Source organism: Marmota monax, unplaced genomic scaffold, assembly GCF_021218885.2.
Source record: "Marmota monax isolate L192 unplaced genomic scaffold, Marmota_monax_Labrador192_F-V1.1 WCK01_AAM20220418_F8-fsc00075, whole genome shotgun sequence".
Classification (NCBI taxonomy): domain Eukaryota; kingdom Metazoa; phylum Chordata; class Mammalia; order Rodentia; family Sciuridae; genus Marmota; species Marmota monax.
In genome coordinates this window covers 9,327,426-9,347,220 of record NW_026694772.1, presented here as the reverse complement: position 1 = coordinate 9,347,220, position 19,795 = coordinate 9,327,426, and the positions used below count along the sequence as shown (strand labels likewise).

The following is a 19,795-nucleotide window of genomic DNA, read 5'->3' as shown; positions in this document are numbered from 1 at the left end:
TAAAAAATCATTTGGAATGAATTACTTATATAAGGCTATAGAAAATATCCATCAATTTTCTTTGTATTAAAATTTTTGTTGGTTAATACGGACTAAAGCAGTCTATTGGTCAGGACTTATACAGAATGTTTGATGAAATTTTGTTTGTTTTAATGAAATGTTATTCTTTCTTTGATCCTAGTAGCATATTTTTTAAAAATGTGCTGGACTATACTGTTGAAAATGAACTTTTAAGATATTTATTCCTTTTTACACGAGTTCTCATCTTACTTTTACATTTCATGAATAGTCACTACAGCACTGGAATCATCTGGGGATCTTGTTAAAATCCTGCCACTGCTGCTGTTCAGTGGACCACACTCTTAATAGTAAGGATCTACAGTAGAGGTTTTACTTCTCTGACCCTTATACCTGACTATATTTAATTGGTTTTGGAAAAAGGTACAGTTTTCATATTTAACCTTTAATAATACCATACATCAAAGGTTAATTTCCTGGGCTGGGGGGTGTAGCTCAGTGGTAGAGCACTTGCTTGGCGTGTGCAGAGGCATGGATTTGATCCCCAGCACCATACACACATAAAAAACACCTACTGAGAATATTTCATACAAAAAGTGCAGCCTGTATGAAATTATAAGGTCTAGCATATGTTCAGGAGAGAGGACCATACAGCCTGACAGCTTCTCTGATCAGATCCAGCATATGTGGCATTCAGTCCCTGAAGAGCATTAGAAAAGGAGCAGGGCTGCTTTGTTCCATGTTTTCAGACAATATCAGAGAGTAATGAACTCTATTTCAGAAATGAATTTAAATGGACTACATATTTTCATTTAGGAAAATGGTGTTTCAAAAACATTAGTATTTGTTCATTTACATAGATTGACTTCAGAAGGGAAAGTATATGTTTATCTTACATTTGAGAGATAAATTCGTGCCACATTCATCTATGGAGTAAGCTGATATTTGTCTCTATAAAATATCATCAGTTGTTTCTTCTTTGAGGTTATATAATGGGGCTTTTCCAGGAACAGAAATTCTCCTGGGTCAGTTCCTACAAGCTCCTGCTGTGCCTTGGCTTGAGAAAATGAGAACCTTAGAGGCAGTGACCGGAAAACCCTATGTGTACATTAAAACTCATTAGAATGCTGTGTAATTACTTCATTAAATGTTTTTGTTTTATTTTTGTTGCTTTCTTCACTCTCTGATAAGGAAATAATTTTTGCAAAAAGGGAAGTGATTGTTAGAAAAAAGGAAATAGCCCAGAGATTTAAAAAAGAAAATATGTATTTATGCCTTTTTTTCTCTTTGCTATCACTATCATTTTTGTGGAATAGTCACTGTTAGTTTGTTACGTAGTCTTCATTTTTTTCCCTGAAAATATTCACACAGAGGTTGTATAATTTTGTTTGTTCTTATTGTAAAATGTGATCATACTCTTCATCTTGAGTGTTTCACTAAATATTATAATGTGCTTTAAGTGATCTACCCAACTTCAAGGGAACAGTTTGGGTTTCCCTTGTCCCTTTTATTCAGCTTCAAAGCAGACTCAGTAATACTTAGATTCATGATTGATAAAAACAAATTTGCAAAAGTGAAATTTTTCTCACTCTAAGATTACTCACCTCCTTTGTTCTTTGAACAAAGGTATTCTATTATATCTTTAGCAAACCTATCCAACTCTTCAAAGTTTTATCTTTTTGGCAATATTGGGAGTAGAATCCAGGGGTGTTTTACCTTTACCTCTGAGATATATCCCCAGCCCTTTTTATTTATTTATTTATTTATTTTTTATTTTGATACACTGTCTCACTAAGTTGCCAAGGCTGACCTTGAATTTACAATCCTCCTGCCTTAACCTCCTAAATCACTGAGATTACAGGTGTGCACCACCATGCCTGGCTAAGTTTACCTATTTATTAATATGACTCAAATGAGTTGGTTTTAGTCCATTTAGATATTTCATAGTCTAAGTTCACTTATAAAGAATGTAGAATTTCACACATTTTTGGTTTTCCATCTTTTTTTATGGTGGACACAATATCTTTATTTTATTTTTTATGTGGTGCTGAGGATCAAACCCAGTGCCTCATGCATGCTAGGCAAGCACTCTACCACTGAGCCACAACCCCAGCCCTGTTTTCCATCTTTTCCTCCTTATTTTCATTTCTAGTTTCCTTTCTTGTCATTTTCCAATTACATTTCTTATATATTCACAAAAAAATACAAGCAAAACAGGTGGAAGGATATAGAATAGTCTAAACAACTTTGAAAAACAACAAAGAGGATTTACAGTAACTGATTTTAAGTCTTATAAAGCCACAGTAATCACGACAAGGACCTAAAAATAGGCATATAGATCAACAGGCGAAAATAGAAAATTCAAAGACAGACCCACACATAAATGATCAATTGATTTTCTTCAAAGGTGCCAAGACAGTTCAAATGGTGCTAGAACAGTTGGATAGCCATGTGTAAACAAAAAAAAAATCTCATTTCAGTTGCCCACTTTAATGATCTATTTTCTGAGCAATGCTTATGTACAGAAGGTCAGTATTATTGTTAGTCCACCAGACAATATTCTAAAGCCTTGCTACTCAAAGTATGGTCTCCAGTCCCACAGCACTGACATCCATTGGAGCTTGTTAGAAATGCAGACTCTCAGACCCTACTCCAAACCCCCTGAGTGAGCATCTGCATTTTAGTAGGGCCCCCAGGTAATCCTATGCACCATACAGCTTGACAGCACTGTCTTAAAAGTGCCTTCCATTTCTTCCTATAAGGAAGGACTTTCCTGAATTTGTCCAGAGACAGGAGATGTCTGACAAAGAACATCTTGGCCATTGGACAACAAACTTTTTTCAAACCCTTCTCAAATGGGAAGAGGGCTTGCCCTATGCTGCCAAGCATATTTTACTTTGGCCAAGGGACTGGAATGGTACAGACACAGATGAACCACACAGTTGAGGCACTGCACAAATAAGGAAATTGGGGATTGGAGAGATAGATGGTGGTGGCTGAGTGGGGCAGTGGAGGGAGGAACTGACAATAAATAACTTTTCTAAATAATTTGAGCTAATGTAAAATATACTTTTGCCTTAAGAAATTCCTAAAACAGAAATTACATGGTTTCCATACATGTTCAGTATAAACTGATTTATTTTTACCTTTAGTGTCACTATAGGACTGGTTAATTAGAACTCACAGAAAATAAATTATAAGGAAGCAAAATGGAGAGATATTCCAATATTGATTTTTTTTCTTTAGATGAATAATGTATAAAAAAAATTAATGAAATGGAAAGCAAAAATGACCTACCTATAGGAAATCCCCATGTCATATTTTCACTAAACTGTTTCTGTCCCTTCAATTTGTTGCATTAGAAATAAAACTACTACTATTTGGATATTTTCTTCTTTTTTCACTTTTCATATGTCTTCAGAGCTTTGGAATTTAAAAAAATAAGCAAAAAGGATTGTGGGTAATAATAGAATTGAAGTAAAAAATACTTGAAGGTGACAGGGGTGTGGTGGTACATGCCTATAATCCCAGCTACTTGGGAGGCCAAGGCAGGAAGTTCGGAAGTTTGAGGTCAGCCTGGGCAATTTATTGAGACCCTGTCCCACAATTTTAAAAAATAAATTAAATTAAAAGGGCTGGAAATGCATCTCAGTAATAGAGCACCCTGTGGTTTGATCCCAATGGTGGTGTGTGTGGAGGAACTAGCTGTTATGTAATGTGCTAAGTAAAAAGAACAGATTTTCTGGGTTTTTGGTCTTGTCCCAACCACTCTTTTTAAGGCCTTCTATCGGCATTATAACAGAGTTCCCATACTTTCATAATACATTCTGAGATACGAAAGGAAAGAGAAACTGATCTGGAATCAGATAGTGGGAATATTCTTCTGGGCCAGCCTTCCTCTTCATAAGCAGACCCTTTGTGACCAGAAGCACAGATCCAGAATATAAATATGTGTTAGAAGAGTTGGCACATTCTTAGGGAGGGTGGGAAGCACTTAAGTCTGTCTTCCCAGTGTACATATACCCCTTAGCATGAGGATAGATGTACAGGAAAAGGTATGATGCAAATAGAGCCAGACAGCATTTGAGACTGTATGTTCTGTGATTCTTCTTTCTCTGACCTCTCAGGTGCTTTCCTTGAATATAAACTGTTGACATTTGAGAGAGAAAGAAAAATCCTTTATTTGCTTGTCTTTGGCTACTGAGAATGAAATCTGAAAGGAAGAAAGGCCTAAGCAATCTGATGCCTACATGTTTCCATTCGGGGGCAATGTATTAGTTAACACATAAAAGAGCGTCAGTCTTAGTAACACCTTTCATTGCTAAGGCAACCTATTTAATAGCCAGCTAAGTTTTCTCTGTATTGACAGCACAAATGACGTTGTAGATTTGTTTTGTTAAAGGAAAATAAGGTTTTTTAAGGGGAAAAAGCAGATTTAAAAAAAAAAAAAAAAACTATCCTCTAAGAATTGTGGACTCTGGCTGGGGTTGTGGCTCAGTGGTAGAGTGCTTGCCTCACATGCATGAGGCCCTGGGTTCTATCCTCAAAACCACATAAAAATAAAGATATTTTTAAAAGTCTTTAAAAAAGAATTGTGGACTCAAATACTCCTCTAGCTACATTTTAAAATTGTATAGGTATGGCTATGGAACAAATTTTAAGTGGTTTTAAAATTTCTATATGCTCCTCTTTATAAAGGTAGCCTTTCTAGTCAGTAGCAAGCTGCTAGGAAAAAGGAACCATGTTTGATATATAATTGTTAGAAAAATATGTGTAAAATGTGTGCTGATCATTAAAGGTATTATACTAGTATTTTTAAAAATCTGTTTCCTATTCTTTCCTTAGGCAATGGTTGATGCTTGCAAGATAATGGGGAAAAAGAAATTTTATCAACAAATTATGGAAGATGAACATATTTTCCAGAAGTTCAAAGTAACTGATCATGTAGATATTGTGACCATGCAAGATTACATGCAGGTAAGGAATTTAGATGTTGAAAAATATAAACAAGGGCTGAGGTTGTGGCTCAGCGGTAGAGCGCTCGCCTCGCTCGTGTGAGACCCTGGGTTCTATCCTCAGCACCACATAAAAAAATAAATAAGTGAAATAAAGGTATTGTGTTCAACTACAACTAAAAAATAAATATTTTTTTAAAAAAAAGTGTATAATTCAGAGGCATTAAATACAGTCACAGTGTTATATAACTATCACCACCATCTAGTTCCAGGATTTTTTCATTTCCCCAGAAGGAATCCAATAAACATTCACTCTCCGTCATTCCAGCCCCTGTGAACTACCAGTCTGCTTTCTGTCTCCATGGATTTGCCTAGTATAGATATTTCGTGTAATATGATATAATGTCATATGTGGCTTTTTGGGTCTGGGGAGAGATAATAGCTAAGGGATATGGGGTTTCTTTGGGGGGTGATAGAAATATTCTGGAATTAGAGGCAATGGTTTTGCACATTGTAAATATACTAAAAACCACTGAATTGAGCTAGGCATGGTAGCCCACACCTGTATCCCTAGTGGCTCAAGATGCTGAAGCAGGAGGATCTCAAATTCAAGGCCAGCCTCAGCAACTTAGCAAGGCCCTAATCAGCTCAGTGAGACCCTGTCTCAAAATAAAAAATAAAAAGGGCTGAGGATGTGACACCCCTGGGTTTAATCCCCAGTACCAAACAAACAAACAGAAAACCCCACTGAGTTGCACACTTTAAAATGGCTTAGTGACTTTTATGGGCTGGGGTTGTGGCTCAGTGGCGGAGCGTTTGCCTTGCACGGGTGAGGCTCTGGGTTCGATCCTCAGTACCACATGCAAATAAATAAACAAAAATCACATGGCGCTAGAATAGTAAATGATGGGGATTTGACCTCATAAGGAAGGGTTCTCTTATTTTCTAGAAGCTCTCTGCTACAATAACAGAATATTCCCAACATAAGACACTTAAGCAATAAAGGTTATTTATTGACCTGTGAAAGAAGTCCTCAGATAGGTGGTTCCAGAGCTTGCTAATTCAGTAGCTCAAGGATATCAGGGTTCTGGGTCAACTACTCTCTGATCCTCTTGGCTTCTTCTCATGGTAACAAGAATGATAATCATATTCCCCCTCAGTTCCATTTGAAGAGAAGAAGATGGGAATTCCTGGTATCTTCATCTCAAGAAAGAAAATCTTTCCCAGAATTCCCAAATAGATTTCTCAGGTCCCATCGGTTAGAACTCTCCCTAAACCAATCACTGATAAAAGAAAACAGCATCCTTTCCCACAATTGAGTTAAAACATGGTGCATATGCTGGGGCCCTCCTTCCCAGAGGATATTGCTATTCCATATCTGAATAAAAACTGGGCTTTATGAGCAAAAGAGATGTGGGAAATGGTTGTCGGACAGATAATTAATAATGTAGGGAGTGAGCAGGTGGGGCAAAAGCTCTGTGGCGGAGGAGCTGCAAGGCTCCAAAACAGGTCTGTGGGGTTTAAAAAGAGCATACAAAGGGTGTGGCATGCAGGCAGGCTGCAGGGTGATAAGAGATCATGCGGGGCTATAGACAATGGTAAGGTTTTTTTTTTTTCTTGTTTATTCTGTGTGCAATGAGAAGTTGATGTAGTGTTACAAGAAATAAGGTGATCAAATCTAATGAGTGATATGATCACTCTGGCTGCAGCATAAAGAATGAATTAGAAGGCAGCAAGAGTCCTTTATTAGCCTGGAGGCTCCTGAGTATTCTAGGAGAAATGGTGATAACGTGGTTTAAAGTCTGAGTCTGGAGATGAAAGAGATAATTAGAGAAAAAGCAGTTGTCCTGGGTGACAGATACAGAAGGAAGCTAAAGGAAGGTATTCAGCATGACTTCTAGGTTTCTGGTTTGTCTAACTGGATGGATAGCAGTGCTGGATCAGTGCGCTTAAATTACGTACCTGAATAATAATAACAGAAAATGCTTCTGTAGCACTAATTCCTTTTATTCTCATAACAATACAAAGAGGCAAGTACTGTTATTATCCTCATTTTGCAAATTCTAAATAAACAAGGGACTACAAAATTATGGCTCATAATAATGATAATATATGGCCTTAGCTCTTCACTCAGTTGCTTCAATGTGAAACATGAAATTAATGCAGTGCCTTAGAGACTTCTTGATGATTTTTTTTTCTTTCTTTCTTTCTCTCTCTTTTTTTTTTTTTTTTTTTTGGTACTGGGGACTGAACTCAGGGGTACTTTACCACTGAGCTACATCCACAGCCCTCTTTATTTTTTTAAGAGATAACCTATGAGATAGGGAATTGGATCAGGAAATACATAGTCAGGGGTGCCAAATATCTTTGCTAAGAACATGGGTAACATACTTGGAGATGTGAATATGTCAAGGATTGGTGTCATAGCTCTCTATAAATACCCAGATAGGCATATTGGAAAAGAGAAATAAGATGATTGCAAACATTTATTGAGCTCCTATGCATGGCATTGATTTTTTAGCTCTTTACTAGTATGTTATCTCCTTTAATCTTCAGGTCTGTAAATCATGTGACCCTTTGTTTGTTTGTTAAATATTTTTAGTTGTAGATGGACATAATACATTTATTTACTTTATTTACGTATTTTTATGTGGTGCTGAGGATGGAACCTAGGGCCTCGCATGTGCTAGACAAGTGCTCTACCACTGAGCTACAACCCCAGCCCATCATGTGACCCTTTTTATTGTTTTGTTTTTGTTAATACTTTTATTAGCTATCATTTACATACTATCTCTGTATAGATTTTAAGTAGAGTTTAATACTCTTACTATTTTCAGAAAGTTGTGGAACCTCAACTACAATCAGTTTCAGAACATGTCATGTGACCCTTTTTATACATGAGAAAATGAGGCTTAACAAGGTTCAAAAAACTTGCCCAAGGTCACACAGTGAATAAGTGACAGAGAATATCATTGACAGCTCTGTGACATTCACTTATCTTACTACTCTACTCTTGGAAAATAAACAGGCAGTCTCACCATGCATGGTAATGTGTAATCATAAAAATGACAATGCAGACTATAATCATGCAAGGAAAACTTAATCAATGGGGAAAATTGTGATTGTCCCATGACCTACAAAATTTTTTGTCAGAACATTAAAATCTTTCCCTTACTATCATATAGGAAAATGAAAGGAAAAAACCTAAAACATTTAATATGCTATAATTTAAATATTAGAAACATTAAGAATGAAAGTATTTATTTCTTTGTAAAAGCTTACCAACTTGAATATACTAACAAACCATTGAATTGTAAACTCTTGAGTGGGTGAATTGCATAGTATATGAATCTCAATAAAGTTGTGGAAAATGGACTGGGCATATGCCCAGTCAGTAGTAGAGTGCTTGCCTTGCATGCATATGGCCCTGGGTTTGATCCCCAGTGCCACAAATAAAAGAAAGAAAGCTATGAAAAACAACTTATCAAAAGTAATTTTAAAATAGTGCTTGCCTTCTTGTTTTTGTTGTTTAAGTTTACAATAGGGAGCAAGCATCTTTCATGTCCTGGTGAGTTGTCATACTCCTAAATTTAGATCAACTGTCAACAACATTTTATTCTTTGCACATTATATGTTGCAAAATATGTCACAATTCCTTTAATGTGAAGCTGTTTTGGGCCAGCATCACTTACTCTGGGAGAGCTTCATCATTTTCATCATAGCCACTTTCCTCATTTTTGTTGATAAGTTCACCTTCACAAAATTCCTCTAGGTACTCATTTGTAGTCTTTTAAATGATGGCAGTGTCAGCATTCCATAGTCACCTCTTTCTTCCAGAACTTCATTTACATTTGATTCCAATTTCCCTTCCAGTGTTACCACTTTCTGTTTCTTTGCTGGACAATTTCCTCTTTTTTCCCATTTATATTTAAACTTTATTCCTTTAACATATTCATTAAAAAATGTCAGTAGAAGAATTAAAAGTTCTTACAATAAATCCATGTAAAAAATAAAACCACAAAATCTTTATACTAATGTAAAAGCTAGGATACAAATTGAGCATTTTAATAATCAGAGTATAAATCAATCTTTAAGACTGACCTTTGTTGCATAGAACATTGAATCATAACAGATCCTTATCAATTACCTTTCTATACTGATGAAATGGAGGCAGTCCACTTAAGACTCATGTAGGTTCTAGAGCTTAAGGAATAAAATCAAAACAAAGAAACAAATTCTCAAATGCCAAAAATTCTGAAAAGAGCTATTTTTCCTAAAAATCTCTTATTTGAAATCACCTCCTTCTTGCTTACCTTCCTGTTCTTTTATGCAAACAAAGCTAAACATTTTTCTTCTTTCATTTACTTAGTCTTGACAAATTACTCTATTAAAACTTATATAAGGCATTATACATGTACTCTTTTTTGCATTACAATTCTTAATACACATATATACCACAATTTTTCATATCTCTGTTGTCGTGTATTAAATAAATAAATAAAATCATTTAAAAATAAAAATAAATAAATAATAACTTTTAAAAAACTTATATAAGGCAAAATACTTTAATAAAACAGTACAAAGTTAATTGTATATAGGCTCTTGAATATAATTCACTACAGTCTTCCTGTTACGAGTGAACCTCTAAAAAGAAAGGACATTTTGGTCTTCAGTTGATGATAGATCCTGCTTTTCTCATAATTTTCAGCTTAGAGAATCTCTTGTTGAGTGAAAGCTTAGTCTGATTACCCAGTGCTTGAAAGTTGAAATTCAGGAATATTCCTTTGGGCTGCTATGAGAACTCTTGGTTATATATTTAGTTCTCATTTGGAAAGCTTCAATTCCACGACTCACATATCTTTCATTAGTTCTTTTAGTTTCATTGGAGTTGCACTCATTTTCTGATGTTATCTCTCAATTTATATTCAGTAGGTTATTTGTTATTTCTTTGTTGTACTTCTCTGGAAGTATTCGTTCCTTTTTTTTTTTTTTTTTTTTCCATTGCAAAACTTATCAAACTCAGACTCGGTTTCAGGTGATGATTTGAATCTTCCTCCTGGTAAGCATCTTCAATAATCTCTGATTGGCCGTAAGATAGCCCTGATTGACCATGAGATCTCTCTAATATGACATGATATTTTTCTGAATAACCATTAGATCTCTCCAAGTGACCATGAGATCTCTCAGAGCTACCACAAGATCCCTCCAAGAGACCATGAGATCTCTCTGATTGGCCATGAGATTTTTCTGTGTAGCCATGAGATCTCTCTGATTGACTATGAGATCTCTTGGATTTGCCAGGAAATCTTACTGATCTCTAAGTGGCCTTGATTTCCTTCTGATTGATGCTGTTTCTCCGATTGGTCTTGATTCCTCTCTGATTGGGCCTTATAATTGTCATTGCACTTCTCCTGCTCAATTGAAGGCTTCTTATTCAAGGGCTTTGTCCAGACTTCACTCCAAAAGGTCCTTGTTTTTTTTTTGTTGTTGTTGTTGTTTTTTGTTTTTTGTTTTTTTATCATCATCTCTTTCCTCAAACTTGTTCTGGAATCTCATGCATCCTTTCTTCCTGTGATGCCTACCAGCATTTGATAGCCATCTTGAAGCTCCAGTTTTTCTATTGTTCTGTTGTTTATTCTTTCTTTTTTTTTTTGTCCTTGCTGGTAGTTTCTACCTTTTTAAGGATTATAATGTCATCTAGAGACATATCCAGAAAAGCCAGCTTTCCTTCATTGTTAGGGTGTGCACTTTTCCAGAAAATGTTAGATTAGAAACCGTAGCCATCTCGACGTGTCTGCACCATACTCCGAGGCACAGCATCTAATCTCCTCTTTTGATTAACCATTTTTGTAAAATGTCACATGAGTTTATCACTGTGAGACAAAGAGGCAACACAATTACATGATTTACTATCCACATGTAAACTCAATACAGAGCTGCACTAACTAAACACTGACAGATTTTGAAAATTGTGATTTGTCACTAATCATGATGCACATTTGTCATTTATGTAGTGATCTATGAATTGATGACCTAGTAGCAGTGTTTCTACTTTATGTAATTGCTCCCAGTTACACCAGGCTAACTGAAATTGGCACTATGTTGTTGGGGGATTGGTGTGATTATTCAGTGAGATGGTGGTAATTGAAATTTGTGCATGCCCAAGTGGTACAAAGGGAGCATTGCCTCTGTGTGTGTGTGTGTGCATATGCACATGTGTATCCATGAGTGTGTACGTGTGCATGAAAGTGTGAGAGTGTGTGTATTTGTGCATAGGATACCCTAAAGACCTCACTATTACCCTATTTCCTAGAATTGTAGCTCCTCCTGCCCTATTTCTCTCTTAAATGCACATTTATAATATTAAATTGATTATATATATTTATATTTTTAAATTCCTAATGTGATATAATTGTAAGTTGAAAAAAGTGGAATTTCTACAAGTACACTGAATGAGAATAATGAAGGTCTACACCTAGGACCAGAGATGAACTCATTATTTCTAAAAAGGTTTTGTGCAAATGTCCTCTGAACCCAAGCATGTCATTAACGAGCACAACCGATATGCAGAACACATAGCTACCTGGGTATTAATTTTTAGACCTTTCCTGAGTTTAATTTATCTGAGTGATATGTGTCATAAAAGTGTTTATGCATTAAATAAACATTTAGTGAGCATAAATGTGTTATACTGTGTGACTTGAATCCTGCCTTTCAGCAATGGAGCTGAAATGTACAAAGATGGAACATTTAGTTGGTGATAAGAGTCATAGAAGAGATGTCAATAGAGTTCAGAGATGAGACCAAGAAATGGCTCTTGGATTAAGTGACATTTGAATGGAACCTTGGGAAATGTGTCTAAAGCCATTATAGATTGCCAGCAACCAATCATTCTAAATCATTTTTTCCCACACAGTATTCCAGTCTCCTGGATGAGACCCCTGCGTCATCTGGTGGCAGGAATAACCACTGGCGAAGATTAAACCTCGAAAACATTCCCAGGACAATGATGATATATGACATAGTTGATTATGCAGAGTCTGGAGTAATCTCAAACCGTTTACAAAAAGAAATGAAGTATCTGTTACAGAGACCACGGACAGAAGAGATGCGTCAGCACCAGCTAAAGATTGTTTCTCAAGTTAGGTAAAAGAGATCCTTCCTCAGGCTTGCAATGCTAAAGACAGTTCCAAAAAATGTTCACATTCTGCCAAAGAACTCACTAAAGATAAATAATAGGGCATTTGGGGAAAATAAGGTTGGGGCAGATTGCCCAAAACACATGCAACTTCATAAACACAGCACTAACAAAAAGGACAATTGGTACCTGGGGAGATAACTTGTACCAACGAATAGGCAACTCAGGGTGGCTGGAGGCTGCCACAGCAAATATAAAAATTATACATTGATAGAGGAGAAATGCTGGTGACTCTTTAATTAGAGCAGGTAGTGTTAGGCCAGCATGGCTGCCTGTTAAGTGGACATGAGAAACAGTGCAACCTGGCAAGAACTAAGAGCCATGTAAAGTGGGGAAGAGGATGGAGGGCAGTAAGAGTGGATTGGGGGTGGGTAGGTGTGTCTCTCTGGGGAGACAGCCCTAGGTGCAAGTACTAATTTTTGTTTTCACAGATAAAATCAAAAAAGGCTCCTATTGCCTATGCAGCACAGAGCTGAAGGATTTTTTTTTTCCTTTTGTGCTGAAGGTTATAATTCTGTTCTTGCTATTCTGGCTCCCCTTGCCTAGGATAAATTGCATATAAATTACAGTGACATTATTCCTTTCTTTACCAATAGCATGTGAACCAGTTCACCTTTTGGAAATGGATGTTGTAGCAGAATAGATGTATTATGATATGAAACAACATGGACAGAATGTGATTGCTCCAATTACATTCCTTTTTTTTTCTTTCCATTACTAAGACTCACCTTGTCCATCCTATTTACAAATAAAGCTGACTTTTTTCTAAGATAGAGATGGTAAGACAGAAGAGGACATACTGGCAATCTATTTCCACATACTCATTTGGAATGAAAAATACTCCCTTAGTACATGAAGAAGACACTGATGACCCACTGTAAAGCAAACATGCTGGGTTCTTTTTTTCAGGAGTATAGATGAGTGGTGCTGACCCAATAATATAATTTAACTCATTTATTTTATGATCAAGGCTATACATTTGCCAAGCAGATGGCCTAGTTGGGCATGGTCTATCACTATGAAATACATTTTTTCTAACTCATTCATTATAGGTACTGAATATAGAACTTAACCCTAATACCACCAAGGTCAAATAAATAATGTAATTTTCTTTGCCACCATATATAACCGAGACTCCCTGCTATTTAGATTCTTGCTATTGATGATCCAAGGATGAGTCACTTAAGAGCCACATAAGTAACCAAATTCTAAATCAACTGAAGAGGAAAATATATTTTCATAAAGCCATCGTTGAATGCAGTCTTAATCTGAGATCTCCCAGAAGCAAGCCTTGAGATCAGGATTTGAGTTTGAGTAGTTTATTTGGGAAGTGATCCCAGGAACCACTAATGGAAGAGACAGAAAAGTGAAACAGAGAAGGGAAGGCAGCCAAAACTGTGTGTTTGCAAGCAAGTTACCACAGTGGGTAACTGGAGTTTAATCCCTCCTGGGAATATCAGAGCCAGTGTAGAACATGCAACTCAGAGCTATCCCACAGGGGCCAGAGTATCATTAGTCATTGCTTTAGCATTGTTTAGAAGGAGAGGTATTAGTTCTTGGGCACTTTCAGTCTTCCCCGAACAGGCTCTTGTTTTCAAAGACAGCTCTCAGATGAAGTGATGCAGATGCTGGCAGGTAGAAACTGAACTGATGTGCCTGCAATGGTAAGGCCAAGGGGGTTGTAGGCAGGGCACCAACTGTGTCTAATCCCAACATCAATTTTAAAAAATAGCTTGTTTTAGCAAGGTGCGGTGGCGCAGGCTTGTAATCCCAGTAGCTCAGGAGGCTGAGGCAGAAGAATCAGGAGTTCAAAGCCAGCTTCAACAACTTAACGAGGCCCTAAGCAACTTAGCAGGACCCTATCTCTAAATAAACATTTAAAAAGGTCTTGGGATGTGGTTCAGTGGTTAAGCACCCCTGGGTTCAATCCCTGGTACCAAAAAAAATAGTTTATTTTTTCACTATTATGAAATATGCTGCTTTTTTGGTGTTACTATATGGTGTAAAAGAATATTCAAATGGCTACTGCACAGTACTTTCCAGGAAAGCTTATTTAAATTACTACCTCATTTTACCACTTTCATCATCATCAACATCATCACCTGTACACCTCCATAAGTGCCAGATAAAGCACAGTCCTATGTAAACTCAAGCAGAAATGATGATGTTAAACTAAAATCTCATACACAAGTAGGTGCACACGCCTGTAATCCCAGTGACGTGGAAGGCTGAGGCAGGAAGATTATGAGTTCAAAGCTGGACTCAGCAAATTAGTGAGGCCCTAAGCAACTTGGTGAGACCCTGTCTCAGAATAATAAAAATGGCTGGAATTTTGACTCAGTGGTAAAGTGCCCTTGGGTTCAATTCCTGGTACAAAAAAAAAATTCACACACAATGCTGCTTTATATACTGAAGTATATGATATATTTGCTAGAGAATGCTGTGATACAATTTGGAACTTGCTCCACATTTTAAATTTTTGAATGCTTTTTCCATCTATGATACAAACATTTTCTAGGTGTCCATCCTTTGCAATTATGCAGCCTTTATTACAGCCCTACCAGCAGCAAAGTGAAATGAAACCTCTAGGTCGTCGATCCAAGCAAGCTCGAATGAAAGTTGAAAAAATGAGAAAAGCTTATAAGATGGCTAAAAACATGAATGCTTCTGAGGTGACCGTAAGTTTAACTTGTACATAATTCATTGTTTTGAACAATATTCAAACTGTCCATAAGTAATTCTACTTGTGTAAGATTTTCCTAATCTACAACTTCAAGGCCAAAACACTTTTGGCATGTTATACCTCAAATAGTATAAAGCAACTTTCATCTTAGTAACACATATTGAAAAATTCTTAAACAATTTTAGTAGCTGTTCTGAAAAACACCAGCTGTTTTGGCTTCACATCAGCATGAATTGGCAAAAAAAGCTATTGTCTCCGTATGTTGATGCTGTTAAATTGAGCACATCTCGATGGTGGTTTTCTCAGAATGGAAGACATTTCTGTCTAAAATGTTGTTGTTTTTGAGAGATAGGGTCTTACTATGTTGCCCAGCCTGGCTTCAAGCTTCTGGGCTCAAGCAGTCCCCCATCTCAGGCTCCCAAGTAGTATGAGACTATAGGCATGGCTCTATCTAAACTTATAAAAGGCTATACTATGTAAAGTCTGCCTCAATATGCTTTCATATTGTCAGAATATTTATAATGAACAAGTATTCATGTATTATTTGGTAATTTTTAAAAATCTGCTATAAATTTGGGGGTGATTAGACTAAGTATAAAGAGTAAAAAAATATAAAGTAGTAAAAGCCAAATATAAAACACTCGTACTTTTATTTATAATTCTGCCTAGGAACTGCAAAAGAATGCAGCAAGTGCAAAGAAACAAGAGACAATCATCATCTCTACCCCTTCTTTTGACATTGTGAAAGTTAATGAATCTACATCAGATAGTGAATTGGAAAAAGAAGAAAAGGAATTATTTGCCTGGTATCAAGACTTGCATATTGATTATTCTCCCTCATGTTGATACACAGCTAATTGACAGAAAACCAAAGTAGTTTAACAATCTGCTTGTCTGTCTGTAAATAAAGGACAATCAAATAGAAACAGGTCCTGGGTCTGCTGTGTTAACCAAATGTGTGACATATTTGTAAGCCTTTTGTATTAACATGGGTGCAATTATTTTTTACTGACAGGATTTTAATTTAAATAAATTATTTCTACTAAAAGCCTTCAAACTAGCAGAATACAGTTTTATTCAAGAAATGATAAGTTAAATTAATCCCTGGGACTTTTATCCAATTTTGATTTTTTTCATTTTAAAAAATATCTGAACAGGCCATGCTTAGCATAAATATTAGAATTCACAAGATAAAAGAATGTTCTTGAGTCAGCCTACAATGTCTTTTTTTAGTTACATGTTGTTTTTACAGAACAGCTTATGAATGACCTATTCTGAATTATAATAAAAATAATAATGGATTTGTTGCTACAGTAGGCATGACGTAGCATACCTAATCGTTATTGAGCATTATAAGAACCTGGGACAGAATGTTGCATCTGCTCTAATATTGTACCTTGGATATCTTTCAAGTATAAAGACTAGAGTAATATTTATCAATTTCATTTTGAATTGATAAATTCACAGTCCTGATACAGTGCAAATTATTAATTTCTTCTGTGATCCAGGCTACTGGAATATATCAAACCTTACTGGAGATTGTGATAATTTTTAAAAGTGCAGTTATTTATTGAATTTTAAAAATAAAATTTTTAAATTTTGTTTAACATTTAAAATACTTGATTGCTGATCTAACTCAGACATAGTAATCTACAAAAGGATCTTATCTTCTGCTAAAGTATTCTCTTTAATGGCAAAGAATATTGGAGAAAATGTGTATGATTCCCACTAGAATATATTTAACATAAACATGCACTCTTTGTTACTAATACATCTTCATTTGATATCCAAAAAAAGAGGGAAGTTGGGCTTGGTGGTGCACACTTTGTGACTAGGAAAGTAGAGGCAAGAGGATAGCAAGATTGAGGCCAGCCTGGGCAATTTAATGAGACCTTGTCTCAAAATAAAAAGGGCTGGGGTGTGGCTTAGTAGTAGAGCACCCCTGGGTTCAGTCCCTAGTACCACAAACACACATAGACACACATATTTGATAATCCCCTTGTCTTCGGCTTGTACTGGACACTGGTTGAATAGAAAAACACCTATTTGTCCTCATGAGTCATGCATCTTTTTATTAATTTGCAAAGCAGTTCCTTATCCAGTCAAATGCCTGTCAGATTCAATCCACTCATATTCCATGTAATAAGTAACAAAGCTAAGGGAGATTTCAGGTAGTAAGATGAGGAAAAGGACAAAGGAAGGGCACACTCTGTATCTCATGGTACCCACCTCTCATATTTCATTAACTGTAACTTCTTCCTCATGATATCCCACATAAACAATATAACCACGTGACTGAAAATCCTTTGAAAAGCAAAATTGCATATAATCCCAACAATATAATACAAAAATATTTTCATTTGATTATACCTTTTTAATCTGTCTAAATGCCCATATATTTTTCACATGACTATAATCATAGGTAACAGATTTAAGTTTTTCACTTAATATTATATCTTAAACATAATGCACTTAAAAATAAGTTTTAAGGGGGCTGGGATTGTGGCTCAGCGGTAGAGCACTCACCTAGCATGTGTGGGGCCCTGGGTTCGATCCTAAGCACCACATAAAAGTAAGTGAATGGAATAAAGGTATTGTGTTCAACTACAACTAAAAAAATATAAATATTGAAAAAAAAAATAAGTTTTAAGGGTTACCTGGGAGCCCAATGGGTTGATAAAGCAAAATTTACTTAGCCATACCCATTTCATTGGATATTTCAGTTTCTAATTCTTTACTACTGTAGGTAATTAATAATAGGATATTTTCAGTCTTCTTTCTTTTGGTTATCTTTCTGTTATTTATATTTTAAAATTTATTTTTCTGTCATTTATTTTTAACCTAATTGCACTGTAATCAGAGAACATGATTTGTATGTTATTCTGGGAAACTCGTTGAGACTTGCTTTATAGCCAAGTACATGATTAGTTTTCATAAATGTTTCCTGTATTCCTAAGAAAAATGTATGTTGTCTATGTTGGATACAAAGTTCTGTATTTGTCCTTTTGATCAAGCTGGTTAATTGTATTATTTTCTATATAGTATGCTATCTGAATATACACACACGTAATGTTTTGTTATATACTCCTAATTCTTGGTCTGTGTGACACCAATTACTGAGAAAATTGTACGTTATGTATATCCTACCACAATGGGTAGACTTGTCAGTTTTGCCTCATAATTCTGTGCTATAGTTTTGACCTTTGGTGTCCCCCAAAAGTCCATGTGAGAAAGATTTCATCCTCGGCTGTTGGGAGGTGGTAGAACCTTTAACAGGCGGGGCCTAGTGGGAGGTCTTCAGGTCATGGGGGGACATGCCCTTGAATAAGATAATGGGACCCCAGCCCTTTCTTTTTCCTTTATGTTTTCCTTCCTGAACACAAGGTGATCCATTTTACTCTGACACTAGTCGTCACCACGATGTGCTGCCAAAGGCCCAAAACAATAGAACTAATTCATTATGTTCAGAAACCTCCAAAACAGTGAGCCAAAAGTAAACTTTTCTCTTCATAAGTTGATGATTCTCAGGTATTTGTTATAGTGATAGAAAACTGACACTTTTTTGTCAATTTCGCTTTGTTATTTGAAGACAATATTAGGCACATATATAATTTCAGAATTAACATATTTTCCTTGTGAATTAAATATATTATCACTATATAGTTACTCTCTTTATTCCTAATAACACATTTTTCCTTGAAGACTGTTTCTCCAATATGAACAGAGCTACTCTAGCTTTCTTTTTTGGGGGGAGGGGCAGATTACTGGGGTTTGAACTCAGGGACACTCAACCACTGAACCACACATCCCCAGCCCTATTTTTTGTTTGTTTTTTTTGGTTCTGGAGATTGAACCCAGGGCCTTGTGCATGCAAGGGAAGCACTCTACCAATTGAGCTATATCCCCAGTCCCCCAGCCCTATTTTTTGTATTTTATTTAGAGACAGGGTCTCACTGAATTGCCTAGCACCTCACTTTTGCTGAAGCTGGCTTTGAACTCACAATCCTCCTGCCTCAGTCTCCTGAGCCACTGGGATTACAGGCATGCACCACTGTACCACAAACACACATAAGCTTCTAGCTTTCTGTTGCTTAATGTCAGCCTGGCAAATCCATATCCTTTCCTATATTTTTTTGGAAGGGGTTGGTACTATGGATTAAATCCAGGGCCTTGTGCATGCTTATAAGCATGCTTTAGCACTGAGCTACACACCCAGCCCCTTCATCTTTTTTATTCTCAATGTTTTCATGTGACAAGTCCTGGCTAGATGCTCACTAATTCCATTTCCTCTTCCTAGGAACAAATTTCAAAACACCTGTTTTGTAGTTATGTTGGGACCTTGTGAATGAGTTCTCTTCAAAGGAATGTGGGCAGAAGTGATGTATACCACTTCTAGGCTTAGCCCCTAAAATATTGTACATGGGTATGTGATCTTCTGTTCCTACTTACCCATTCCTCTGTTCACATGGTCTGAGGCAAAGAACTCCAAGGGAAGTAGGAGTGAAGAATACTAGATTCCTAAGTCACTGATTGAGGAAGAGCAGGAACTTGGCTTGATGAACTGTGATGTGGTCAAAAAATAAACTTTGAAGCTGGGTATGTAGTGGTAGAGAATCTGTCTTGCATTCCTGAGGCCCTGGAATTGATCCCTACCGAGAGAGAGAGAGAGAGAGAGAGAGAGAGAGAGAGAGAGAGAGAGAGAAACTTTGTTCTGTTAAGCCCAGCAATCTTATGGGTTATTTGTTACAGCAGCTAACATTAATTATTCTGATAAACCATATCTTGGTATTTTAGACTTTCTCTAGGATACAGCAAGTATCTGGATCATTTTGTTTTAATCCAATCTGTACATGCTTTTCTTTAACTTGTGAATTTACTACATTTATACTTTATAATAATTTTATTTCATTGTTGATGTATTTGGAATTATTTTTACTATTT

General features: G+C 36.2%; 1 protein-coding gene across 1 annotated transcript in view; it reads left to right on the top strand.

Moving 5' to 3' along the window:
- The window catches only part of CUNHXorf58 (chromosome unknown CXorf58 homolog), a 31,067-nt gene extending 12,590 nt beyond the window's left edge, over positions 1-18,477 (top strand). The window contains exons 6-9 of the mRNA XM_058572913.1: positions 4,864-4,995; positions 11,890-12,119; positions 14,690-14,849; positions 15,524-18,477. Coding sequence (XP_058428896.1) covers positions 4,864-4,995; positions 11,890-12,119; positions 14,690-14,849; positions 15,524-15,700 — 699 coding nt within the window. The 3' untranslated portion in view covers positions 15,701-18,477. The remainder of the gene's footprint in view (positions 1-4,863; positions 4,996-11,889; positions 12,120-14,689; positions 14,850-15,523) is intronic.
- The last annotated feature ends 1,318 nt before the right edge of the window (positions 18,478-19,795 follow it).